At 49.3% G+C, this 27,464-nt stretch overlaps 1 protein-coding gene across 2 annotated transcripts; it reads left to right on the forward strand.

Annotated features, from left to right (window-relative positions):
* Positions 1 to 9,709: 9,709 nt before the first annotated feature.
* Positions 9,710 to 21,530, forward strand: SPMAP2 (sperm microtubule associated protein 2). Of its 2 annotated transcripts, XM_085015286.1 has the most exons (8): positions 9,710 to 10,074; positions 11,000 to 11,116; positions 11,316 to 11,387; positions 11,885 to 11,946; positions 12,486 to 12,555; positions 13,275 to 13,392; positions 17,640 to 17,799; positions 20,945 to 21,530. In XM_085015286.1, exons 1-8 carry the CDS (start codon positions 9,767 to 9,769, stop codon positions 21,181 to 21,183), a joined length of 1,146 nt encoding a protein of 381 aa, XP_084871412.1. In that variant the 5' UTR covers positions 9,710 to 9,766; the 3' UTR covers positions 21,184 to 21,530. The 2 variants fall into 2 exon arrangements, with proteins under 2 accessions (XP_084871412.1, XP_084871413.1); XM_085015287.1 differs by lacking the exon at positions 11,316 to 11,387 and having other exon boundaries at positions 9,720 to 10,074.
* Positions 21,531 to 27,464: the final 5,934 nt, after the last annotated feature.

A 27,464-nucleotide genomic window follows, 5' to 3' on the forward strand; every position in this document is an offset into this window, starting at 1 on the left:
CAGTACCACACTGTCTTGATTACTGTAGTGTTGTAATATTGCCTGAAGTCTGGGAGAGTTATGCCTCCTGCTTGGTTTTTGTTCCTCAGTATTGCTTTGGCAGTTCTGGGTCTTTTGTGGTTCCATATATATTTTTGGATTTTTTATTCAAGTTCTGTGAAAAATTTCATGGGTAATTTGATAGAGATTGAATTGAATCTGTAGATTGCTTTGGGTAGTATGGCCATTTTTACAATATTAATTTTTCCAACCCAGGAGCATGGAATATCTTTCCATTTCTTTGAATCCTCCTAATTTCCTTGGTTAATGTTTCATAGTTCTTAGCATATAAGCCTTTCACCTCCTTAGTCAGGTTTATTTCCAGGTATTTGATTTTTTTGGGTGCAAAAAATGTATTGTTTTTTGTATTCCTTTTCTAATCTTTCATTGTCAGTATACAGAAATGCAACTGATTTCTGAATGTTAATCTTATATTCTGCTACTTTGCTGAATTTGTTGATCAATTCGAGTAGTTTTTGTGTGGAGTCCTTAGGGTTTTCTATATATAGTATCATGTCATCTGCATACAGGGACAATTTTACCTCTTCTCTTCCAATTTGCATACCTTTTATTTCTTTTGTTTGTCTGATTGTTGTGGCTAGTACTTCAAATACCATGTTAAGTAAAAGTGGTGAGCGTGGGCATCCTTGTCTTCTTCCAGATTTTAGTGGGAAGTCTTTCAACTTTTTGCCATTGAGTATTATATTTACTGTGGGTTTGTCATCAATGGCTTTTATTATTTTAAGGTATGTTCCCTCTATACCCACTTCGGTAAGAGTTTTTGTCATGAATGGATGTTGGTCTTTGTCAAATACTTTTTCTGTATTTATTGAGATGATCATGTGGTTTTTGACTTTTCTTTTGTTATTGTGGTGTATGATGTTGATTGATCTGCATATGTTGAACCATCCTTGTGAACCTGGGATGAATCCCACTTGGTCATGGTGTATGATCTTTTTTGTATGTTGTTGGATTTGGTTGGCTAAAATTTTGTTGAGAATTTTTGCATCTATATTCATCAAAGATATTGGCCTATAGTTTTCTTTTTTGGTAGTATCTTTGTCTGGTTTTGGTATTAAGGTGATGGTGGCTATTTTTTTCTTTTTGATGCAGTGGTAAATGGGATTGTTTCCCTAATTTCCCTTTCTTTCTTTCTTTTTTTTTTTTTGTTGTTGTTGTTGCTATTTCTTGGGCCGCTCCCGCGGCATATGGAGGTTCCCTGGCTAGGGGTTGAATCGGAGCTGTAGCCACCGGCCTACGCCAGAGCCACAGCAACGCGGGATCCGAGTCGCGTCTGCAACCTTCACCACAGCTCACGGCAACGCCGGATCGTTAACCCACTGAGCAAGGGCAGGGACCGAACCCACAACCTCATGGTTCCCAGTCGGATTCGTTAACCACTGCGCCACGACGGGAACTCCCCTAATTTCCCTTTCTGATCTTTCACTGTTAGTAGATAGAAATGCAGTCAATTTCAGTGTATTAATTTTGTATCCTGTGACTTTACCAAATCACTGATGAGCTCTAATAGTTTTCTGGTAGTGTCTTTAGGATTTTCTAGGTATAGTATCATGACATCTGCAAACAGTGATAGTTTTACTTCTTCCTTTCCAATTTGGATTCCTTTTATTTCTTTTTCTTGTCTGCTCTGACTATGACTTCCAAAACTATGTTGGATAGTGGTGTCAAGAGCAGACATTCTTACCTTGTTCCTGATCCTAGTGGGAATTCTTTCAGCTTTTCACCATTGAGTATAATGTTAGCTGTGGTTTTATCATATATGGCCTTTATTATGTTGAGGTAGATTCCTTCCATGCCCACTTTCTAGAGGTTTTGGGTTTCTTTGTTTTGTTGTTGTTGTTGTTGTTTTGTTTGTTTGTTTGTTTGTTTGTTTTAATCAGAGATGGGTGTTGGATTTTATTAGAAGCTTTTCCTGCATTTATCGAGAGGATCATATGGTTTTTATTCTGCAGTTTGTTTGTTTGTTTTGTCTTTTGAGGGCCTCACCCATGGCATACGGAGGTTCTCAGGCTAGGGGTCTAATCAGAGCTGTAGCTGACGGCCACAGCCACAGCCACAGCAACGCCAGATCCGAACCGCATCTGCAGCCTACACTACAGCTCACAGCAATGCCGGATCCTTAACCCACTGAGCAAGGCCAGGGATCAGGATTCCTAGTTGGATTCATTTCCGCTGTGCCATGACAGGAACTCCTATTCTTCAGTTTGTTAATGTGGTGTATCACATTGACTGTCTTGCTGATATTGAAAAATCCTTGCATCCTTGGGATAAATTCCACTTGATCTTGGTGTACAATTCTTTTAATGTATTGCTAGATTTGTTTGCTAGTATTTTGTTGAGGATTTTTGCATTTATGTTCATCAGTGATATTGGACTGTAATTTTTTTTTTGTGGTATCTTTCTCTGATTTTGGTATCAGAGTGATGATAGCCTCATAGAAGGGAGTTTGGAATGCTCCTTCCTCTGCAGTTGTTTGGGAATAGTTTCAGAAGGATAGGTGTTAGCTCTTCTCTAAATGTTTGGTAGAATTTGCCTGTGAGGCCATCTGGTCCTGGAAAACTTTAAATCACTTTTTCAGTTTCAGTACTTGTGATTGGTCTGTTCATCCTTTCTATTTCATCTCGGTTTAGTCTTGGAAGATTGTACTTTTCTAAGAATTTGTCCATTTCTTCTAGGTTGTCCATTTTGTTGACAATAATATAGTTGCTTGTAGTAGGCTTTTATGATCCTTCATATTTCCGTGATGTCCATTGTAACGTCTCCTTTTTCATTTCTAATTTTATTGATTGTGTCCTCTCTCTTTTGTTCTTGATGAATCTGGCTTGGGGTTCATCAATTTTGTTGATCTTTTTAAAGAACCAGCTTTTAGTTTCATTGATCTTTTCTACGGTTTTCTTTATTTCTATTTCATTTATTTCTGCTCTGATCTTTCTAACTTCTTTCCTTTTGCTAACTTTGGGTTTTGTCTCTAGTTGTTTTAAGTGTAAAGTTAGATTGTTTATTTGAGCTTTTTGTTTTCTGAGGTAGGCTTGTATTACTATATACTTCCTTCCTAGAACTGCTGTTGCTACATCCCATAGGTTTGGGATTATTGTGTCTTTGTTGTCATTTGCTTCTAGGCATTCTTAAATTTCTTCTTTGATTTCTTCAGTGATCCATTGGTTGTTTAGGAGCATGTTGTTTAGTCTCCATGTGTTTGTATTTTTGCAGTTTTTTTCTTGTTGATTTCTAGCCCTATAGCATTGTGGTCAGAAAAGGTGCTCAATATTATTTCAACTTTCTTAAATTTACTGAGGCTTGATTTGTGCCCCAGAATGTGATCTATCCAAGAGAATGTTCCATGTGCACTTAAGAAGAACGTGTACTCTGCTGCTTTTGTATGGAATATTCTATAAATATTTATTAAGTCCATCTGGTCTAATGTATCTTTTAAGGCCTATGTTTCTTTGTTGATTTTCTGTCTGGATAATCTGTCCATTGCTGTAAGTTGGGTGTTGAAGTCCTGCTACTACTGTGTTATTGTGAGTTTCTCCTTTTAATGTTGTTAGCAGTTGCATTATATATTGAGGTTATCCTATGTTGGAAGCATATATATTTACAATTGTTATATCGTCTTCTTGGAATGATCTTTTGATCATTATGTAATGTCCTTCTTTGTCTCTTATTCTTTATTTTAAGGCCTATTTTGTCTGATATAAGTATTGCTACTCCAGCTTTCTTTTGATTTTTGTTTGCATGGAATATTTTCTTCCATATTCTCACTTTCTTTTTTTTTCTTCTCACTTTCAATTTGCGTGTGTCCCTAGAACTGAAGTGGGTCTCTTGAAGACATCAAATATGTGGGTCTTGTTTTGTATCCATTCATCCAGTCTATGTCTTTTGGTTGGGGCATTTAGTTCATTTACATTTAAGGTAATTATTGATAGGTATGTTCTAATCGCCATTTTATTAACTGTCTTAGACTTGGTTTTGTTGGTCGTTTTCCCCCTCTTCTTCTCTACTTCTCTGGTGGCTTGATGACTATCTTTAAGGTTGTATTTGGATTGCTTTTTTTTTTTTTTTTTGTCTTTTTAGGGCCGCACCCATGGCATCTGGAGGTTCCAAAGCTAGGGATTCAATTGGCGTTTTAGCTGCTGGCCTACACCACAGCCACAGCAATGCCAGATCCAAGTCATGTCTGCAACCTACACCACAGCTCATGGCAATGCCGGATCCTTAACCCACTGAGTGATGCTGGGGATTGAACCTGCATCCTCATGGATGCTAGTCAGATTCATTTCCACTGAGCCATAATGGCAACTCCCTGGATTGTGTGTGTAGCTATTATAGATTTTTGGTTTGCGGTTACCATGAAGTTTTGATATAAGAGTCTATATATATATGTGTGTGTGTGTGTATATTTATATGTGTGTGTGTGTATATATATATATATATACACACAAGATTGTATATATATATATACAAGATTGTGTGTGTGTGTGTGTGTATATATATATATATATATATATATATATATATATACACACACAAGATTGCTTTAAGTTGTTGGTGTCTTTTTTTTTTTTTGTCTTTTTGCCATTTCTAGGGCCGCACCCACAGCATATGGAGGTTCCCAGGCTAGGGGTCGAGTTGGAGCTGTAGCCACCGGCCTATGCCAGAGCCACAGCAACGCAGGATCTGAGCAGCGTCTGTGACCCTACACCACAGCTCACGGCAACGCCGGGTCTTTAACCCACTGAGCAAGGCCAGGGATGGAACCCGCAACCTCATGGTTCCTAGTCAGATTCATTAACCACTGCGCCATGACGGGAACTCCAGCTGTTGGTGTCTTAATTACAAGAGCATCTCCAGTGTCCTGCATTTGTACCCTCCTCTTCTCATAATTTCTGGTTTTGGTAGCATATTTGTGTGTGGATGATTTCCTACTTTTACTATATGTATGCCTTTAGTATATGAGCCTTTTCATGTGTAATATTTTTGTTTCTAGTGTGGCCTTTTCTTTTCCACCTAGAGGAGAAGTTCCTTTAGTATTTTTCATAAAACTGGTTTAGTGGTGCTGAATTCTCTAAGCTTTTGCTTGTCTGTAAAGCTTTTCATTTCTCCTTCAAATCTGAATGAGAGACTTGCTGAGTAATCTTAGTTGGAGGTTTTTTCCTTTTATCACTTTAAGTATATCATGCCACTCCCTTTTGGCCTGCAAACTTTCTGCTGAAAAATCTGCCGATAACCTTATCAGGGTTCCCTTGTATTTTATTTGTTTCTTTTCCCTGGCTGCTTTCAATATTTTCTCGTTGGCTTTAGTTTTGGTCAGTTTGATTAATATGTCTCAGGGTGTTCTTCCTTGGGTTTATTTTATATGGTACTCATTGTGCTTCCCGGATTTGCATGATTCCTTCCCCACATTAGGGAACTTTTCAGCTATTATCGCGTCACATTTTTTTTTCCTGGCCCTTTACCTCTCTTTCTCCTCCTTCTGGTACTCCTAGATTATGGATGTTGGTGCATTTAACGTTATTCCTGAGTTCTCTTAGACTGTCTTCATTTCTTTTTTTTTTTTTTTTTTTTTTTGTCTTTTTAGCTATTTCTTGGGCCGCTCCCCCGGCATATGGAGGTTCCCAGGCTAGGGGTCTAATCGGAGCTGTAGCCACCAGCCTACACTGGAGTTACAGCAACACCAGATCCGAGCCATGTCTGCAACCTACACCACAGCTCACAGCAACACTGGATCCTTAACCCACTGAGCAAGGCCAGGGATCAAACCTTGCAACCTCATGGTTCCTAGTCAGATTCGTTTCCGCTGCACCACAATGGGAACTCCTTTATTTCTTTTCAATCTTTTTTCTCTTTTCTGTTTCGAACCAGTGATTTCCACTAGTCTGTCTTCCACCTTGCTTATTTGTTCTTCTGCTTCCTGTATTCTGCTCCTGGTTGCTTCTAGTGAATTTTTATATCAGTCATTGTATTTTGCATCTCTGCTTGCTTAATACTTAAATCTTCTATTTATTTTTTCGTTTCTTATAATTTATCAGTCTTTGCCCCCAGCTTATTTCCAGGATCTTGAATCATCTTTTCTATCATCAGTGTAAGGTCTTTTTCATGGAGGTTGGTAATCTCCAGATCATTTAGCTGTTTTTCTGAGGTTTTCTCTAGTTCCCTTATCTGAGTCTTAATTCTCTGCCTTTTCATTTTGTATAGATTTTTGGTATGGTCTCCTTTTTGCAGACAATAGGGTTGTAGCCTCTCTTGCTTCTGACATCTGCCCCCTTGTGGCTGAAGTTGGTACGGGGGCTTGCTGCAGTCTTCCTAAATAAATAAAATTTGATAAGAGGCCAGGCAATAAATTCAGGCAAAGCTTTATTGGTGCTTCAGCAGGAGGGAGGGAAAACAAGCAACAGTTTCCCTAGCTCACTCTCCTAGGGGTTGGTGATCTGGTTCCTTTTATGGGGTGAGGGTAAGTGTGGGTCCAGGGGGCAGGACAGAGGGGTGGCTTAGGTGGTCTGCCCATCCTTTTGGTGGCGGTGTGTGCAGGGGGCATGAATAGTACCTGCTTTTACTCTTGGCTCCTGAGAAGTGGCAATTGGATTTTTGGTCTTTTTGTATCTTGTCCATAATTTGCCCCAACTGCGCATGCACACCGTTGTTTTTAGTCCCACCTATTTTCTTTGTATTTTGTTCCTTGAGGAGATGTTTGTCCTGGTGCAAGCACTGCAGCCAAGGGTCCCAGGTCCTGGGCTGTCTTAGATTTGGTGACCTGTCTCAAAGCTAAGTGGCCTCACTTTTGAGTAAGGATTTCTTACAGAACATTGTGGTGACGATTGGTCTTTCTAGTTGCAGCAACGTGGAATTTCTTTTTTTGTGAGTCATTTTATGCAAGGTGAGGGTTTAGGACACTTGAGACCAATAATGAGATTTTCCAAGGGTCTCCCAGATGGAACTGGACACTCTCGAAGAACTTCTAGGATCCTCACAGAGGTGATGACAAGGCCACAGCCAGGAGCAAAGCATTAGAGAGACAGGATTTGGAAACGGATTTGCAAACCGCAAACAGTGAGCTTGCCCCATCCACTTGGGTCTCTGGATGGCCAGCCTGAGCTGGGCCATACTCATGTCCAGGGAGAGGGTCTTGGGCCTACCTGTGTGTTGGGGGCCCAGAGCAGAACTTGAGGGGGTGGTCAGAGACACTTCCCACACAAGAGAATGGCAGGCTGGGGTCTTAAATTGTTAGTGCAAGCCTCTGTGCCACAGTGAGGCCAAACAAAGCAAAATGTCAGAGTTTGGAGCAGAGAAAGATTTACTGCAGGGCCATGCAAGGAGATGGGTAGTTCGTACTCCCAAAATATCCTGAACTCCTCAAAATTGCAAAGTGCTTTTAAAGGCAAGGTGAGGGAGGCATGTGGTTGGCTGATGCACACTTGGCAAGGAATCCTTTGTTCTTGCAGTTGTCCGCAGAGGTCGGGTCATGATGCTTCTGTAAGCCTCCAAGATACATATTATACTTTAGAGAGGTGCTAAAGTAGAGGATATAGAGAAAGACCCTGCCCTGAGAAGGCCCCAAAAGTTTCTGCTCTGTACACAGAGAGGGTGGACGATGCAGGTCCTATGATGCCCTGAGAGGGTTTCCCAAAATCTGGATGTTGGGCCATGAGGATGCTACAACTTTCATAACAATCACCTTCTTTGATCTTCTTCTGGGACAGCCTGTTTCAAATACCAGGTGTTGCTAGAGTTATTGCTCATGAAATATTGGGGCTGGAAGAGAACATATCAGTTGGGGTGCTTTTGGCTGCAAGGAACAGGAAGCTGAGCTACAACTTAGTCCTAAGAGAACTGAATGTGTCAGGTTACAAGAAGCCCAGACACACAGAAGGCTCCAGGGTTGCCAAGTTCAGAGGTTCAACCATGCCACCAAAGACCCATCTTTTGACTCATCGGCCTCAGGCTAGCAGGTTTCATGGTCGCAAGATGGCTGCTCGAGCTCTGGACATCACACACAGTTCCAGAAATAACCAAGAAGAAGAGATAGGATCTCTTCTTCCTGTCTCCTTTCAAGAGAGAGGACCATCCCTAGAAACCCCTGGGGACTCCATCTCAGGTCCATTCCTCAGCCAATCTTGGGGAGGGGGTGGGACTCCTGGTTAACTGTCACCGCCAGCACTAACTCCTCATTTGAGCACAGATGAGAATAAATGTAGGGTGGAGCTGGGTGTGCTCCAGCACTGAGTAATTGTTCACTCAGCAGCCCTTCCCCAAGAGCCTTCTGCAGCCCCTGATCTGAGAAGGCAATTTTCTACAGTGCAGAGGTAGACACTGAAGAAGAAATAAATAAGTGAGCAGTGTAATTTTAGGCCATGCTAAATGCCTTGCAGAAGTCAAATGAGGAGCCAGGATACAGAGAGACCTGAAAATGGGCTGCCTTCCTGAGGAGGATCCCCCAGGGCATGTGTGGGAAGAGGGACCAGCAGGTGCAAAGGCCCTGAGGTGGATAAGTAACAGGGAAGAACAAATCTGACTCTGTGTTAGATCTGTTCCTTTTACTTTAACCTTACCTTAACCTTTGTGGTTTGTTGCCTGTGCTTAGTCATACTGGCTCTACACCTTTTTGCCACCTAGAGCCTGAAATATACAGGTACATCGTGACCTGACCTCTGTGGACAGTACAAGAAAAAAGGATCCCACACCAAGAAGTTGGCAACAAGCAATCACACCCCTCCTTCATGCGGTCTTTTAAAGGGATTTGTTGACAAATGAATTTATCTACAAAACAGAGACTCACAGTCATAGAGAACAGACTTGTGGTTGCCAAGGGGGGGGATAGATGGGGAATTTGGGGTTAGTAGATGCATTTAGGTATCTACTAAATGTAATAGTAGATCTTAGAATGGTAAGCAATGAGGTCCTACTGTACAGGGCAGGGGAATATATCCAGCCTCTTGGTATAGACCATGATGAAAAATAATATGAGAAGGGGAAGGTATATGGAGTTCCCATTGTGGCTCAGCAGGTTAAGAACCCAACTAATATCCATGAGGATGTGGGTTCGATCCCTGACCTCACTCAGTGGGTTAAGGATCCGGTGTTGCCATGAACTGTGGTGTTGGCCAGCAGCTGCAACTCTGATTTGACCCCTAGCCCAGGAACTTCCATATGCTGAAGATGTGGCCATAAAAAGACAAAATTAAAAAATGAAAGAAAAAAATAGAAAAAAAAAAGAAAGGGAAGGTATATATATGTATGATATATATGCTGGGTCACTTTGCTGTACAGCAGAAATTGGCACAACATTGTAAATCAAGTATGCTTTAATTAAAAAATGAATTTAAGGAGCTTTGCTGAAAGCCTTTGGGGAGCTGGGGCTTAAGGTATGAGCCACCGGTCTCCTTGCATGGCCCTGCAGTAAATCTTTCTCTGTTCCTGACTCCAGTGTTTCATTATTGTTTGGCCTCACTGTGCCTTGTTTGGTAAGGGGTCCAGGTTTATGGAGCAGGAAGGCAAGGTGGCAGGAGGGGGCCAGGTGGGGCTGAGGTTGGAGGAGTGGGCGGCCTCCCAAGGGCCTGGTGGCTGGGGGCTGCCTGGTGGTGGGCACCTGTGGATGTGGGCGTGGAATGTGGGCAGGAGAATGTGGGTGGGCCATTCTCCTGTTGCTGGGCGACCACGACTCATTTGGGTGTTGGGGAGCAAGGCTGCAGGGTTGGGAAGGACCCAGCACATGGGGGACCAGTGGCAGAGCTCACTCTATGACCACCGCACGTCGGAGGCTGAGGGCCGGCCAGAGAGGGGGCAGAAGGACAGCGCCCCGGGCCTTCCAAGCCCTGTGTATGAGAGCCGAGGGTCCAGGGACACCAAGTACCAGGACCCAGATGATGGGCAGCTGGGGCTGGAAGGCCAGGAGGAGGAGATCCCCCCGGAAGAGGTGACTGGGGAAGAATTCCTGGGTACCAAGAACCCAGAAGAGGCCCTCCCAGAGTTGGAGAAGGTTCTGGAGAAGGATGTGGAGGAGGGTGTGCCTGAGATGAGGTGCGTAGGAGGGTGGCCACCAGCCTGGGGCAGTGGGGGTGGCCCCTGGGGTGGGTGCCCCCAGGGCCTGTGACTTCATTCTAGGCTTGAGGGTGTCAGCACCTCACTGCCCCCAGGAGTAAGTCAACACACAGCCCCTGTCCAGGTGGCAGGTGAATTTGGGTGGAAAAACTCCACCAAAGCTTCAGTTCTGGAGAGTTCAGATGGCAGAGTTGAGAAGTCACAGGGGCGGCCCTCGGTCAGACAGAGAGAAGAAGAAATGGGTGAAAGCTCCCAAGCCCAAAGCCAAAACCATCTTGAGGACCACAAATTGGCAGGAAGGCTTTAGGTGGCAGGAGGATGTGTTCTGGGTGAGCTGAGAGCCTGTGTGTCTTGGAAAGAGGCAGGTGCTCCCCCCACCTGGGGACCGAGTGCCTTGTTAGTGTGTGGGGGGCATGGGTGGACCCTTCGCCTGGACTCCTGGCCCCTGCTGCTGGGTCAGCAGGCGTCCCTCCTGTGCTGCACAGGGGCCTCGTTCTCCCTGCAGAATGCCGTGGCCCCCACAGAGCCTGTGTGAGGGGCACACATTGGGGGATGTGGCTGGCGGGGCTGGGCGTGTGCTGTGCAGGGAGCAGCAGCTGTGGCTTCCTGGGGTACTCTCTGTGCTCGTCCCCTCTTGGGTCTGACCTGCATTCGGGAAGCATCTCCTTGTCTGGTGGGGCAGGAGCGGGTCTCTGCTCCCTTTCACAGAGGAGAGAACTGGGGTGGCCATCTTCAGAGCTGGGATGTCAGTCTAGTCTTTGTGATATTAGAAGTCTCCTCCAGGCAGGCCTCCTGGGAGGGGAGGGTGAGATCCTGGGGTGGGGGCGCTGAGAGCACGTGCATAGGTCTAAGGGGCTGGGGGAGTGAGCGATCTGACCTGCCCTGACTGGCCTGCTCTCCACAGCCGTCTGTCCATCTCCCAGAGGCTCCCCAGCACCTCCGTAGGCAGGGAGAGGAGGAAGAGGAGGCGGCTGTTCGAGCTGGCCAAGCCCAAGACCAACTGGCAAGTCTTGAAAGACAGGTGAGGTCTGGCTGGGGTGGGGGAAGCAGCTTCTGGTGGCCCCTCTGCCCAGCCCTCCCCTGCCTCCCCATGACCAGCTTGGGGCAGGTGCTGAGGGAGGGGAGACTGTGACCATGGTGGCCCTGGGTGCTAGTGAAGGACAGCGAGGCCTTGAGCCAGTGGAGCCCAGCGCAAAGGCGGGTGGGCCTGTCTCGTGCAGGACAGGGTGCTGCTGCAGGGGCTATGCCTGGATCGCCCCCGGCATGAGGAACCTGCAGTTCTGTGTCTACTGGTAAGTCCCAGGTGCCCCCTGCTCCTGACCATGTGGGGGCCCTTTATTCCAGCCACCCTGCCCTCTCCTGCCTGGGACAATGTTGGGGGAAGGGCTCTCCGCTGGGGTACCTCACCCTAGGATCCCACCCAAGGATCCCCTGCACCACCTGGAGCTCTGGACTCCAGTCCTTGGGTTGTGGCCTCAGGCCCCCTTCTCAGTTATGCCTCTTTTTTTTCCAGCTCCCTCCTTTGAACACCAGCCTTGCTCAAAATATCTACACCCCCCCATGATTCTGAGGCTTTCCTGTGTCCTCCCTCACCTGCCCCCTGCCCCCCACTTGCTCTCTTCTTTCTTCCCATCTGGAAGCTGCCCCCCCTCTCCAGCTGCAATGCTCCCACTTGCAGTCCCATCTTCTGTCTGTGTTTATGGGGCGCCCTGAGTTCTGCTTCTGAGTGGGACGCGGGCCACCGAGGCCCTGGCTTTCCTCACCCTGAGCCCTGCTGGGTGTGTTCTAGGCCATCCGTGTACTGGACGGAGAGGTTTCTGGAGGACACCACACTCACCATCACGGTGCCGGGTAGGTTGACCCACTCACTGCCTCCTTTCCCCAGGGGCACCTGGCCTGGTGCCTGTGGCCGGGTCACTGCATCTCACCCTGACCTGTGTCTGGCTCTGACTGGGAGACCGCTGGGCCTCCCTGAGGGACCCTGCCCCCCATCCATCTTCCAGGGTCTCCTCTCTGGAGTCTGTCCCCGCCCCAGCTGGAGGATGGTCTGGGGAGGGGTGGGGGGACAGACTCTTCAGGGGACCACAGTGCCCTTCAGCCAGAGCGGGGGCAGCCTTAGTGAAAGATCCCGTCCCTTCCTGGGGCAGCGGATCCCTTTAAATAGAACGTTTTGAGAAAGCTCATTTCTGGAGAGGTGCTCAGGGCAGGTTCTCAGAGTTTTGTTCTCAGGGAGCACAGAGGTGCTGGAAACCCAGGCCCATCCTGACTGCATACCTCCCAGCCCGCGTGCCCTGGAGCCCCAGGTGGGGGTGTCACCTGGTACAAAGCTGGGTTCGGGAGGAAGTCCTCAGGGGGTCAGTTTCAAGGGGAGTGTTCCCTGTTTTGCGCAGAGGTGTCCCGCCGGGTGGAGGAGCTGGCCCGACCTAAAAGGTTCTACTCGGAGTATTATAACAACAACAGGTAGGGGCGACTGCCTGGGAAGCTGGAACCCCTTCCCGTGTGGGGTAACGGGGGAGGGCTGTGCTCAGCTCCCCAGACAGAACCTTCTGGCTTCAGGGGCTGCAGGCCAATGCGTGGTGTCACTTCTCGCCAGCGGGGAGGGACTCCTGGACTTCTCAGACTCTGGCTTCTCATGAGCACAGAGAGGGGAAGACACTCCTGCCCACTGTGCCGAGAGCCCACCACCATTTTTTGCCCCAGCTTTGTGACAGCAGCATCTCGCCTTAATGCAGTCTGCAGGCAATCTAACCCGCTGCAACTAGACTTAGTGCAGAGTGTAGGCCTGGGCTGGCATAACCGCTGTGTGAACATCTTAGTCCAGGGACCACCCCAGGCTCTGACAGCGGCTCATCTGCTGCATTCCAGTATCGGAGCCATGAACTGCAGCTGTTTCTGGAGCAGAGGCATAGCTGAGGCCTGGTCTTCAGAGGCCAGCCCAGTGGAAGCTCTTCCCCAGTTATTTATCAATGGCAGGGCTCATACTTGCCCCAGCAGGGGTAGCTCCATCCTTGAGGATGCGAAGGGGGAGGGGGGCCTTTGAAGAATCCCTGTTGGAGGTACTTTCCCAACCTTTCACCAGGCCGGGCCCTCCCTGACCCACAGAATCAGAGAGGTGTTATGCACACACCGCAGCACAGACGGCCCCTTGGCTGAGTATCTCCCACCTGGCTCTCCCTTAGGACCACCGCAGCCTGGCCCATCCCACGCTCCACCCTGGCATACCGACCATCCCGTCGCCTGCGGGAGCTGGCCACCCCTAAGACCCGGAATAACATCTGGAGTATAAACATGTCCGAGGTGGGTGCCTCTTTCCCTAGAGCCCCCACCAGGGCTCCCATCTACCATCCAGGGGCTCTGAGGGCCCAGGAGCACAAGAGGGAACCCTCTCCAGGGCAGCAGATGCTAACTACCTTCCTGGACCACCAGGCTTCATTGGAATTGGCCTGAGAAAAGGGTTTTCTCCCTCCCCTCTGCCTCGAAGGCAGCTTGAGGACCAGCCCCCTGCCTGCCAGCTCAGAGCGGAGGCCAGGGCCTCAGCTCCCACCTCCAACGTGGGCATGACAACCCCGCCTCAGAGATCACAGAGGTCAGTCCCTTCTGAATCCAGCCCATACCTCCCTCTGACTGAGGGCTACCCTCCTCCCCAGCTCAGGCCTCACTCTGCCCCAAAGCCCGCGGCCCCTCACACCTGTGCCCTGCACACACGCCCTCCCCCCCATTAGTAGCACAGAGTTTTGCTCTCCTGGGAGGGACCCTAGAGTGGGCATCATGTACCTACCGAAGGACACGTGGTCATTTCTGGGTTTTGGTTCCTGCAAGCGTGGCTGCCATTAGCATCTGAGAATCGTGGGAACACAGTTCCATAAACTCCAGGGTAATCACCAGAGGTGGGGGCCTGGGCAGGGGGCTGGTCTGACTTTATCAGAAAATGACCACCTGTTTCCACAGTGGCTGCTTCCTCTGGCACCATCTGTCCCTTTGCTGCTTTTTCCATTCCTTTATGTCTGGCCATTCTGGAGTTCCCGTCATGGCGCAGTGGAAAGGAATCTGACTAGCAACCATGAGGTTGCAGGTTTGATCCCTGACCTCGCTCAGTGGGTTAAGGATCTGGCGTTAACGTGAGCTGTGGTGTAGGTCACAGACATGGCTCGGATCTAATGTTGCTGTGGCTGTGGTGTAGGCTGGCAGCTGTAGCTCTGATTGGACTCCTAGCCTGGGAACTTCCATATGTCATGGGTATGGCCCTAAAAAGTTAAAAAAAAAAAAAAGTCTGGCCATTCTGACGGATGTATGGGGGTTGGCACTGTGGTTTGAGTACTGTGTCAACTGGTGTTTCTGTGTGGTTGTTTGACAGACCCCCCCACCCCACACACACTGTAACACTCTTAAGAATAACCCCCTTAAAAAAAAAAAAAAAAAGAATAACCCCTTGTGGCTCAGCGGGTTAAGAACCTGACATAGTGTCCATGAGGATGTGGGTTTGATTTCCGGCCTCATTCAGTGGGTTAAGGGCATTGCTGTGAGCTGCGATGTAGGTCACATATGCAACTCAGATCTGGCGTTGCTATGGCTGTGGCATAGGCTGGCAGTTGCAGCTGTGAATTGACCCCTGGCCCCGGGAACTTCCATATGCTAAAAAGCCAACAACAACAACAACAAAGAATAAATCCAGACATCACACCACTTTTCTCTCAGACTCTTCAGTATGGATTCCTAACAGACGAGGATAGTTTGAAAACCATAAAAGCAATGGTCACATAGAAGGATTGAACAATGATGCCATAGTGTCTGAGTACCCAGCCCATGCTCCTTTTCCCATTTCTCTCAAAAAAGGCTTCGTGTTCATCTGGTTGGATCAGGATCCAAAGCAGGGCATGGGCCCTTCGACCTATCCCACCTCTTACCTGGAGATACACCTGCTGCTTCCCAGCCCCTGCCTTGCCCTTGCTGGTTCAGTTGTCAGTTTAGCCCTTCTGTGCTCCAGCACCCTCTGTGACTCCCCAGTACCCCAGAAAGGCCAGCAGGATTGGGCCCTCTCCACCCCTCCTCCCCTAGTGCCCCCTCTGCTGGACTAAGTGTAGCCCCCAGGCCTTTGCACGTGCGGTGCCCCCACCCCAGACACTGGTTCCTCTGTGAGGACAGGTGCCCGCCCTCCTGTTCCCACTCAGCCTGGCAAAGCCCCACCCCAGACTCCAACACCCCTTCTTGCTCCCCCGCTGCCCCATGCAGGCCTCTGGATGGGCTTTCCATTCTTCCACCCAACCTGAGCCCTCAGTCCAGGGCTTGCGTCGCTCTGTGCAGGGCCTGGAGCAGTCTTCAATACTGTTCAAATTCGTGGTTCCTGGCCTGTCACTCCTCCACTGGATAAGAGTCTGTGGTTGTTTTTTTTTTTTTTTTTTGTCTTTTTGCCTTTCCTAGGGCTGCTCCCGCAGCATATGGAGGTTCCCAGGCTAGGGATCTAATCGGAGCTGTAGCTGCCAGCCTACACCACAGCCACAGCAACACCAGATCCGATCTGTGTCTGCGACCCACACACAGCTCATGGCAACGCTGGATCCTTAACCCACTGAGAGAGGCCAGGGACCGAACCCACAACCTCATGGTTCCTAGTTGGATTCGTTAACCACTGCGCCATGATGGGAACTCCATTTTTTTTTTTTTTTTGTCGAGAGTCCGTGGTTCTAAGCAGGGCAATTTCAAGAGGGAAACAGACTCACATTTCAGTGACCCTAGAGATCATTCCAGCCAACTTTCTGCCTCTGGACAGCCTCCTACCCAAAGGGCTCACAGCAAGAGCTTTCATAAGACACGGTGTTATACACATACCAGCACCAACCACACCCCCCCATCCCTACCCCCAAGTTTGGGCAGGTGCGTTTCCCATCTCCTCTCTTTAAGGAATAGCCCCTTTCAGCCCCTTCCCTCCTTTCCTCCCCCTCCTCTCTCCAGAGGTGTCAGGAAGGACCACCATCTTCCATGTGTCACAGCTGGACACGTTCAGGACAGGTTTTAATCGCTCTTTAATGATTTTGCAGGGAGAATGTTTCCACACATAAAGGAGCCGGCTGGCGGGTGGGTCAAGAAAAGAGGGTCAACAGGATGCATTCGGGAAGGGGGAGGCCTGGAAGGAGTGGGTCTTGTGTGCACTTCTCCAGGATTGGGGGGGTGTGGGGTGGGCACAGTGATTGGCCAGCAGCTCCCAGGGCTACATCCAGGGAGGTCAGGTTCAAAGTGGCCAATTCAGTGGTGCATGGATTCTTGGAAGGTGCTGAGAAAGAACCACCTGCCACGCTTTCCACTGTCACTGACTCAGCCAGCTCTGCCTCATTTCCATTATTTTATGCTTGACTATGCAGGTAGGCCCCTAAACCAGAATCACAGTCTTGTGGTTTTAACATACACATGTGGGTTTTTCTTGCTTGCTTCCCCCTCAGTTTTCTGTTTCCAGAGCACTGCATGCTGATTTATGTAGAACCTCTATTTCATCTGCTGGACTGTGTCCTACCACATGAACACACCCCACTTCACTGGCCCATCCCTGACTGATGGACACCTAGGCTGTTTTCAAGTGCCGGCCCTGGTCACCAGCTGCAGGGGACAGCCCTGTACTCACCTCCCCCAGCTTCTTTGTATGGTGGCGGTCCGTGTGCCTGTCACTTGTGCCACAGAGAGACTGTGTTCCAAAGTGCGTGTGGACTCTACTCCTACCATCCAGGCATTGGAACTTCTTTCCTTTCCCCTTCTTGCCAGGGCTTGATAATGTCAGGCTTTTCCCCTTTTCCCATATTTGTAGATGTACAGTGATATTTTGTTTTAATTTAAATTTTCCTGGTCCACAGAGGGGATTCTTGATAATTTGGGTTTACGCTCCTACCTGATTGGCTCAGTATCCTGTTACTTTTCATGCTATTGATTTAGAGGAGCTGGGAGTTCTCATCATGGCTCAGTGGTTAACAAATCCAGCTAGGAACCACAAGGACGCAGGTTCAATCCCTGGCCTTGCTCAGTGGGTTAAGGAGCCCGTGTTGCCATGAGCTGTGGTGTAGGTCGTAGAAGTGGCTTGGATCCTGCATTGCTGTGGCTGTGGTGTAGGTCAGCAGCTCTAGCTCCAGTTGGATCCCTCGCCTGGGAATCTCCATATGGCGAGAGGGTGGCCCTAAAAAGAAAAAAAAAAAATTTAGAGGAGCTCTTTATTTATGATGGCTACTAATCCTTGGCTGAACAAACTGCAAACAAATTTCCTGGTCAGTCTTTAGTCTTTCAGTGCTTCTCATGGGGGCTTTTGTATCCAGGGAAGAATCACAGACTGCTTTTCTCTTTCCTCTCCTTTTTTTTTCTTTTTTGGTCACCTGGTGGCAGATGGAAGTTCCTGGTCTAGGAGTCAGATCTGAGCCACAATTGCAACCAAGCCTCCCTGTGGCAATGCATGATCCTTAACCCACTGTGCTAGGCTGGAGATCAAACCTGGCCCCTAGTACTGCAGAGATGCTGCTGATCCTTTTGTGTCACTGATGGAACACCATCCTCTCTCACTGTGTTCCCAGGTGTCCCAAGTATCCCGAGCAGCCCAGATGGCCATCCCCAGCTCAAGGATCCTGCGACTGGCAAAGCCCAGGGCCCCGGCCACCCTGTTGGCAGAGTGGGACCCCATGCCGAAACCCAAGCCACATGTCTCCGACCACAACCGCCTCCTTCATTTGGCCAGTAAGCAGGTCCCGGGCTGGGCATCTCGTGAGTGTCCTTCCCCACTGGGCATAAGTCAAAGCAGTCAGTGGCTGTGGACCTGCTGCTGCCCCATTTGTGCTTCCCTCTTCTTCCCATAAACTTGAGACCAGCTCTCTGAATCCCTGTGTACAGTTCAGGCTGTGACCACAGGCGCCCCAGGGGTTAGCAGAGGGAACCGCTCCCTGGGCTGTGGGCCTGCACAGAGGGTGCTGTCTCATCCCTAGCACCGCAGTGGGGGCCAGAGGGAGAGTAAGTGCCGGACCTAGAGAGCCAAGCTGGGGCAGCAGCACCGCTTCAGGGGTGCTGGCCTCTCTTCCTGTCCTTGAAAACAAAGGAGATGCCTAGTGCCCCCATGACAAAATATGCACTAACTGTAGAGAATTTGAAAAATGCAGAAAAGCATGAAAAGAAAAGGAATCTCACTTCCACAAGGTAGTGCCATTTGCTGTTTCTTTAGGGCTGCACACACAGACCCCCCACGTTCAGCAGTGTGCACGTAGCTGGGATGCGCCTTCCCAGGGGCTCCGCCTGCCTGTCGGTACCACAGCTCACCCCGCACCATAGCCCCTCTCAGCCCATCACTGTCCCTACACTGTAGCAGCCCCCCATGCTGGTTCTCAGCACTGCCCATGCCATACTTAGTGGGTCTTGCCACACTTAGGTGGGCCTCTGCCCCTCCCTGCTCCCAAGTCCCCTCCCAGGCTCCTGCCCTGTGCTTGTCCCCTTGACTCCTGCCTCATCCCATGCTGGTCCCCAGGGCTCACATCACGCCCTGTGCTTGTCCCCCAGGCTCCCACCTCACCCCTTGCTTGTCCCCTGGCTCCCCAACAGGGTGTGCTCTGGCCACCTGGGCCATTCTCCCCAGACACCACGTGGCTCCTCTGCCCTCCGTGAGCACCCCTGTTGCCCCACTTACTCCCACGAGCCCTGCGCCTCTGGGCCGCGCCATGCAGTCCTCCCTGTTCTTTACAGCACCTTTTAACACACTTGGTTTATTTAACTATCGCTTGCGCTGTCATGCGCCATGCCCAAGAGGTCAGAGGCTTTGGAAAATACAGCGTGTCCCCAGATCCTGGCACATAACCCCCCGGGGCTGGACTGGTCACCTTGGTTTACTCTGTTCTCAGTTCCCCATCTCCTGGTTTTAGATGCTGATTTAGAGCAGCTCTCTATATAAGGTGATCCCTAATCCTTCATCAAGCACATTTTGCGGAATAACTTCTTCCCGTTCAGTCTTTTCACTTTCAAGCTCACCAATGGGCTCTTCTGTTTGTTTATTCATTCCGTTGTCCATTCCCCTAATATTTGTTAAAGTATTTGTTGAAGTTGTTAAAGATCAACTAAACGAATAGAAACATGAATACAATGCACTGGGTGTCGGACCATCCTGTCTCCCTGACACATGTGCACATGCACACATCTGGGATAGAAGCATGTGGACATCTGCACATACACACTGTGCACACGTGTCCAGGCTTGAGGACTTTTCCACATGCACCACGTGTGTGTGGACAAGAGTGGTGTAGGGCTGGGTTTTCTAAACCTTGGACTTCCACCCATGATGGTTGTGACTGGCATTGACAAGGCAAGACGAGAACGAGTGCAGGGCAAGAATCATGGCTGGGTGTGTGTGTGTGGTGGTGGGGGCTGCTAGGTGGACCAGTCAACTTCGGTTGTGCTCAATAGATTTAAGAGCCCGGATGTTACAGCGGTACGTTCTGGGCAGCGTGGGGCCCAGCAAGTGTCGTCCCCCCAACAGAGCTGCAGGCCGGCCCGTGGGTGCCCTGAGTGGGCTGCACCTGTGGGTAGAAGGACCCCCTTCTTTTCGCTAGGGTCTCTCCACTGAGCGCAGCCTGTATACTGAGTAGGGGACACCCTCTTGTGCCTGCAGAGTCTGGAAGCAAAGAGGGATTTGGCAAGGAGGCAGTGGCACCCCTCAAAACCAGGGCCCCTGAAGTCCCCAGAGACAGAAGGCTGAGGCAGTGGCCACTGGTGGTCACTTCTGTCCTAGTTCCCACGCAGGCGGTGCCCGCAGCCCCTGCTGGGAAGGAAGGTGGTGGTGGGGAAAGGAGAAGATCAGGACAGAGGAAGCCTGGCCCTCCCCCAGGTCTGCCCTGAAGAGCTGTCTGTCCATGGCTTCAATAGAGTCAGGGTCAACCAACCCCTTGACTTAAATCAATTAACTGATTTTATTAGAATTAAATGGGATCAGGCACCCTGTGTTCACACGTAGCTGGTGGGACCCTGTCAAAGGGGCTCAACTGGGGCTGCAGGTGCACTGGGCAGCGGGGGCTGACTGACCCCTTCCTCATCCCTGGCACCAGGGCACCTTTGTCTCCTCTGAGTCCCCCTGTCTGGGCTGTGGCTATGTGAAATATTCTTTCTTTACAATTGACCCTTTTAGAGTTCCCATCGTGGCTCAGCGGAAACAAATTTGACTTGCATCCATGAGGACGCAGGTTCAATCCCTGGCCTCCCTCAGTGGGTTAAGGATCTGGCATTGCTGTGAGTGGTGGTGTAGGTCACAGACGTGGCTAGGATTCCACGTTGCTGTGGCTGTGGTGTAGGCCAGCAGCTACAGCTCCAACTCGACCCCTAGCCTGGGAAATTCCATATGCTGCAGGTGTGGCCCTAGGGAAAAAAAATGACCCTTTTAAAGCGCACATTTCAACACCTTTTAGTACATTCACAGAGCTGTGCGTCCATCACCACGGTCAGTTTTACAACATTCTCATCATCCCAAAGTGAAGCCCCTTCCCCTTGCACAGTCACCCACCTCATCCCCAGCCCCAGACAACCAGGAACCCACTTTGTCTCTGTGGATGTGCCTGTTCTGGACGTTTCACATCCATGGAATCACACACTGTGTGCCCTCCTGGTCTGCTTCTCTCACTGAGCATCGCGTCTCCAGGTCCATCCATGTGGTAGCAGTGTTGGTGCTTCTCTCCTTTTCATGGTTGAGTGATGCTCCCATGTGTGGAGGGACCATACTAATTACCCGCATCTGTGGGTGGACAGGCCCCTGAACTTCGGAGCCCTGACCCAGAAGGCGAGTTTCCACAGAGGAGGGCCGCACACCCAAGGCTCAGGGCCTGATGTTGTCCTTCTCTCCCACCCCGTCCAGTGCCCAAGGCCCAGTCGGAAAAGTGTGTTCCGGACCGAGACCCACACTGGGAGGTGCTGGAGGTCACCAAGAAGGCGGTGGCCAGTCCCCGGATCGTGTCCCTGGCTAAGCCCAAAGTGCGAAAGGACTTGAACGAGGGTTATGACCCCTACCGCATCTCCCCTGCCTCCCTGGTGGCTCGGGCCTCCCCCCGCCTGTATGAGCTTGCCACCCCCAAGAGCATCACCAAAAAAGCCTGAGAAGTGGAGCTGGCCCCCCGAGCCCCTTCCCAGTAAACACCCAAGTTTTAACCCTGTGTGTGGCTCTGAACACTTCGGCCTGGAGGCGGGAGGGTGGCAGCCAGCAGAGGAGGAGACGGTCATATTGTTTATGTTCCCATCCAGCCTGTAGTTCCCGCAGCCCTTTTCCCCATCGTGTCCCCCCACCACCACCATTGCCAGCCCTTCTGATGGCTGGTTTCACCTTCCCCCACTTCACAGTTTTCCCTCTGAACCTCTTCTCTCCAGACTTGCTTATCCAACCACGTCCTGGTGTCCACAAGCACCTCAAACTCAGAGTGACCTCCATAATAAACCACTAATGCCTATTGCATGATTTACTGGTCTTTGCAGGGGCCCAGTGGGGGACTAGCCGTGTCCCCATTTTGCTGAGGGGAGCCTGAGGATCAGGGTTTGTGAAAGATCCACAGTCCCCTACAGCTTCGGGAAAAAGTCACCACAAACGGGTGGCTTAAAACCACACAGATTGCTTCTCTCCCAGTCCTGAGGTCGGGAGTCCAAGGCGGGCCTCACGGGGCTGAACCCAGCCCTGGGCAGGGTTGGTCCTTCCAGAAGCTCCAGGGGAAAGTCGGTTCCTCCTTTTCCAGCTTCTGGAGGTGCTGCATCCCTGGCTGTGGTCTCTCCCTCCATTCTCACAACCAGCAGCACAGTGTCTCCTGTCTCACTCTGCCTCTGACCCTCCTGCCTCCCTCTTATGAGGACCTTGTGAAGACACTGGGGCCCCTAATCCAGGATCACCCCCTTCTCAGGGCCCAGGATCAGGATGTGGGTGTCTTTGGGGGCTGTTGTTTTGCTGGGCACAGCGGGAGAGAGTTTTCTGTCTCTGAAACCTTGGACAAAAGGTTTGTCTCTGGCTTGGGCAGATCCACTTGGGTACCAGCTGCTGCATCCTGATGGTGCTGGGCTGACAGCCCCTTGAGTCGTCTCTCAGAGCCCACAGGTGTCCTGAGCCATGAGTCTGAGAATCCAAGATAATTAGCAGACTCTTTGAGGACATTACTTCACTCAGTAAAGGACATTTACCAAGTATTTACAGGCACAAACCTGGACAGGGGCTCAGAAGTAAAAGGTTAAAAGAGAAGCCACCCTCATCTTCTCAAATGATGCAAATTGCTAGAGGGGTGACCTCACTAGAGCCTGTGGGTGCTGCTGAATGTTTCCCACAGACAAAGGAAGATGAGAGCTCACACTCTCCCAGTAATGGTAAAACCCTGGGTACTTTCTGTGTCACTCTGCTGGGGACACTGGGCAGCAGGACAGCCTTTGCAAGAGGCTGTTGTGATGAAGACCAGGAGCAGACACACCTAAGATTCGCACCCCGGTGAGGGGTGAGCCCCTCCTGGCAGCACGGTGTCCTGTACCCGGCTGAGTGGACTGTGTGGTCAGCCGAACGCCAGCTCTGAAGATATCCAGGCCCCATCTTGGAAACCCTTGAACTCGATATGTTAGCTGGCACAGGAGCTCTGCAGATGGGACAGGATTTGGAGATAGGGAGGCGATCCTGGGTTCCCTGGGTGGGTCCTTCTAAGAGGGAGGCAGTGAAAACTTTGCGGCACCAAAGCGAGTTGGGCTCAGGCTTTTTTTTTTTTGGCTTTTGAGGGCTGCACCTGCAGCATATGGAAGTTCCCAGGCTAGGGGTCAAATTGGAGCTACAGCTGCCAGCCTACGCCATAGGCATAGCAATGTAGGATCCGAATCCTGTCTTTCACCTACACCTTAGCTTGCAGCAACGTGGGATACTTAACCCACTGAAGCGAGCCCAGGGATTGAACCCAAGACCTCATGGGTACTAGCTGGGTTCATTACCGCTGAGCCACAATGGGAACTCCACGGGCTCAGGCTCTGAAGACGGAAGGACATGGTCTCCTCTCTCAGGGCTTCGGGAGGGAGCAAGGCCCTACTGACACCGAGATTCTGCCCAGTGGAACTCCTGACCCCGAAAATAAAAGTATGCTGTACCTATGGGGTTTGTGGTGATTGTCACAGCAGCAAGAGGCAACCAACGCAGAATCGAAATCAGAGCTTCAATCTCAACAAAGCGGAGCCCAAAGACCCATGGTGATCGTGGTGTGGCTGAGAAGTGCTGTATGTCCACCAGGACCAGGGATGCCCAACCTTAGGGACTTTGTGAGACAAAACAAGCCAAATCTTTAAGTCAGCTGAATGTCCAAAACCACGTGCTTGTTCTCTTATCAAAGACCTCCTCACACTGCATGTTCCTCTCCAGGTAGAGGGAAAAACAAAAAACAAAAAACAAAAACACCTCACACTGACGGCACTTGAAGAAACAAAATTTAACTTTAGGCTACATGTAAACTGTTGTCATGTGACTTAGTGAGTTGATAAGGAAGCCTGTACACTACATGTCATAAATGTGATTCGTGGTCTGCTTTGTTGAGATGGATCATACCTAAAGTCTACCCCTTTCTGGGCTTTACAAGCACTGACACAGGCACATGGTGGTGTAGCCATGACTGTCATAAGATACACAAGTTTCTATCTGGAAAAAACTGCAATTTGAAAAGGTACATGCACTCCAACGTTCATAGCAGCACCAAGTACAATAACCAAGGCACGAAAACAACCTAAATGTCATTGACAGAGGAATTAATAAAAAAGATGTGGTACATATACACAATGGAAGATTACTCAGCCATAAAAAGAATGAAATAATGCCATTTGCAGCAACATGGATGCAACTAGAGATTCTCATACTAAGTGAAGTAAGTCAGAGAAAAACAAATACCATATGATATTACTTATATGTGGAATCCAATTTTTAAAAATGATACAAATGAACTTATTTACAAAACAGAAACAGACACACAGATTTTGAGAACAAATTTATGGTTACCCAAAGGGAAGGTGAGGGTTGGGGGAGGGATAAATCAGAAGTATGGGATTAACATATACATATTCCTATACATAAAATAGATAACCAACAAGGACCCGCTGTATAGCACAGAGAACTCTACTTACTATTCTGTAATAACCTATATGGGAAAAGAATCTGAAAAGGATATGTGTATATGTATAACTGAGTCACTTTGCTTTATACCTGAAACTGACGCAACATTGTAAATCAGCTGTATGCCAATACAATTTTTTTTTTGTAAAAAAAAGACACACAAGTTTCAGCCCTGATGCTGCTCAGTGTTCATGCTGTTTTTCCCTCCTAGGCCCTGGCCACCACTAACCTGCTCTCTGTCCCCACAGGCTGAGGTTTCTAGAATGCTGGTAAACTGGGAAGGCGAGCTGTTGGGTAGGCCCTGTGAGATTTACTCTCAGGCTTGTCATGGGCTCACACCACAGGATCAGGACTCGCCTGTGATCCATCCTGGGAGTCAAGCCAAGCTTCGCCCGTTTCTATCTCCTGACGGGATAAGGATTTGGGCTTAGTTGTTCTTAGTTATGTCACTCTTTGGATTTGTGGTACACCTTTTGCTTTTTAAATCTTTCACAATACGACTCACTTGTTTGGGTCAGAGGTTAGGTCCCCGGGGAAACAAACTGGGAGACAGAGGTGGAGACAAGAAAACGAGTGGCATGGCCCTTGTGGTTGCCACCTGCCAGGTGACTGAGTCTGAGCTTCCTAACTGTCCCCTATCGGTCACAGGTGCTGTGACCGACAGGTGACCTCTCTCTTCAGCCAAAGGCAAGACCTGGGAGATGCAGCTGAGAGCCATCAGCCACCAATGTTTCCCAGCAGCGGGTGTGTTTGGAGGGGTGGACAGTGCACACAACACCAGATTGCCCTCCCTGAACCGCTCAGCTCGGAGCAAAGTGTTGCAGAAACGGTTCCTCCAGGATCTCTTTGGGCCTCTTTCTGGAGGAAAACTTGCAAAAGAAAGATCTGTGGGCTGGAGTTCCCATTTTGGCTCAGTGGTAATGAACTCAATTAGTATCCATGAGGATGAGGTTCAATCACTGGCATCGCTCAGCGGGTTAAGGATCCGGCGTTGCTGTGAACTGTGGCACAGATCACAGATGCGGCTCAGATGTGGCATTGCTGTGGCTGTGGTATAGGCCAGCAGCTGCAGCTCTGATTCCACCCCTAGCCTGGGTATGGCCCTAAAAAGACAAAAAAAAAAAGGAAGAAAAAAGAAAGATCTGTGTGTGAACCGTAGCCCCCACTGCTGCCTCTGAACTCACTGTCCCTCACCTCTGCCGGCTTTCCCTCCACTGTGCTAAGAGCCTTGGCTGGGAGTGGCCCAAACCTCAGATCACTCGCCGTCAAAACTGGGTGGAGTAGTGCCAAGAGAAAGGGACAGGGCGTTCTGTTCAGTGGCTTTCCTGGACGGCTGTGCTCCACGCCTTTGCCCCTCCTGTTCTAGCTGCCATAAGTCCCCCCTGCAGCTGCCTCTTTCCCCTTCCCTATCTTAGCTGAGGACACTCCTTTTTGTTTTCTTGGTTTCATTTTACTCTTAATTAGAAGATCATTCAGGTTTATAGGATAACTGCAAGAATTAGTAAAAAAAATCGGCACAACTTTCCCCTTATGCACCTATTAATATTTTGCCTCACTTGCTTTATCGTTTGTGCTCTCTCCCTGTCTGTTTTATAGATATAAAATGTATTTTTCTAAAGTACCTGAGAATCAGTCACATACCCCATAGCTCTTTACCCCATCTTCGTTCATTGAGGGTGCTCTAACAAAAAGGCCATGGACTGGGTGGCTTATAAATCATAGAAATGTGTTTCTTACAGTCTAGAGGCTGGAGTCCAAGATCAATGTGCCAGCAGATTTGGCGTCTGGTGAAGATCTGCTTCCTGGTCCATAAGGCTGTCTCTACGCTGTGCCTTCATGTGGTCATGTGGCAGAAGGGGTGAAGCGGTTGCCTGGGGTCTCTCTCTCTCTCTCTTTTTTTTTTTTTTTTTTTTTTTTTTTGCTTTTTAGGGCTGCACCCAGGGCACAGGGGTCAAATCAGAGCTGCAGCTGCTGGCCTATGCCACAACCACAGCAATGCAGGATCCAAGCCAAGTCTGCAAGCTACACGACAGCTCAAGGCAACACCAGATCCTTAACGCACTGAGTGAGGCCAGGGATCAAACTGCAACCTCATGGTTCCTAGTTGGATTCATTTCTGCTGTGCCACAATGGGAATTCCTAGGGTCTCTCTAATCAGGGCATTAGTTCCAATCATGGTGCTTTGCCCTCATGATCTAATCATCTCCCAAGGGCCCCACCTCCTAATACCATGTACTGGGGATTACATTTCAATACACACATTTTGTGGATACACAGATATTTAGTCTATAGTAACCCCTAAATACCTCAGTGTGAATTTTCTGAGCATAAGGATATTCTCTTACATAACCAGAGAACAGCTACGGATTCCAGGAATTTTAACACATTTATCCAATCAGATGAATTTGTTTTGTCAACTGACCTAATGATTTAATCTCTGTACTCCTAGATCCAGCCTAGGATCAGGCATTGCATTTAGCTGTCATTCTGGGAGGTTTCCACAGATTAGTCTTTTCTGGCATTAGTACTTGTGAAGTATACTGTCCTTTTTCCTGTTTAATAGGATGTTCCTAATTTGGGGTTTGTGTGATGCCTCCTCAAATGCAGACCCAGTTTATGCATCCCTGGGCAGATGAAGTGATGTCCTTTTTCTTACCACCATCTGCCCCTTGCTCTTGGTGTTAATTTTTATCACCTGGCTGAGAGGGTGCCTCTTTTCTCCACTCTAATTAATATGAGGGAAGAGGCTTTCATATCTTAAACATATGCCTCTCCTCATCTGAATCCCCCTTCTACCCCACACTTCACGACTTTCTGAGGATTCCTGTCAAAGCTCCCTCCAAGGGATCTTCTCTGGTAGCCCCAAGTTGACTCAAGCCCTTCTAAGGGGGGTAGGGGGGTTCTCCCTTGTCTAGTAGATTCTTCGAGAGTTGGATGCTTTCCCACCAAGCGTGGAGCTCTCCGCATCTCACCTCCTCAAGGTGATGCTGATACCAACGACAGGTTGGAAAGGAATGGGGCTCCAGAGTCCCCGGGTCCCCGATTCCATTCTGCCCGGTTTGTGCAAGCCAGAACCTGGGTGCCTCCTTCTGCTCTCCCCACCTTCACTCCAGCAGGGTTGTCCTCTGTGCCCACCCCTCTTCCGCTCCAGCCATCACCCTAATCCCTGCTCCAGCCTCCTCACTGCATCTTCTCCCGCTCGCTCTGTCTACACCTTCTGCCCTGATGCCCCCACTCGTCTCAGTCTGAGATGTAAGACGCGGAGAATCCTCCG

The sequence above is a fragment of the Sus scrofa genome, chromosome 2 (genome assembly GCF_054392235.1).
Source record: "Sus scrofa isolate SSC_HxYL_T2T_F1_AM1 chromosome 2, Sscrofa_HxYL_maternal_Yorkshire_Landrace_v2.0, whole genome shotgun sequence".
NCBI lineage: Eukaryota > Metazoa > Chordata > Mammalia > Artiodactyla > Suidae > Sus > Sus scrofa.

Coding starts and splice junctions, on each gene's coding strand:
- SPMAP2 (XM_085015286.1), top strand. CDS start 9,767: ATGGGGGACCAGTGGCAGAGCTCACTCTATGACCACCGCACGTCGGAG. Junction 10,075..10,999: donor GAGGGTGTGCCTGAGATGAG/GTGCGTAGGAGG, acceptor TGCTCTCCACAG/CCGTCTGTCCATCTCCCAGA. Junction 12,556..13,274: donor GAGTATTATAACAACAACAG/GTAGGGGCGACT, acceptor GCTCTCCCTTAG/GACCACCGCAGCCTGGCCCA.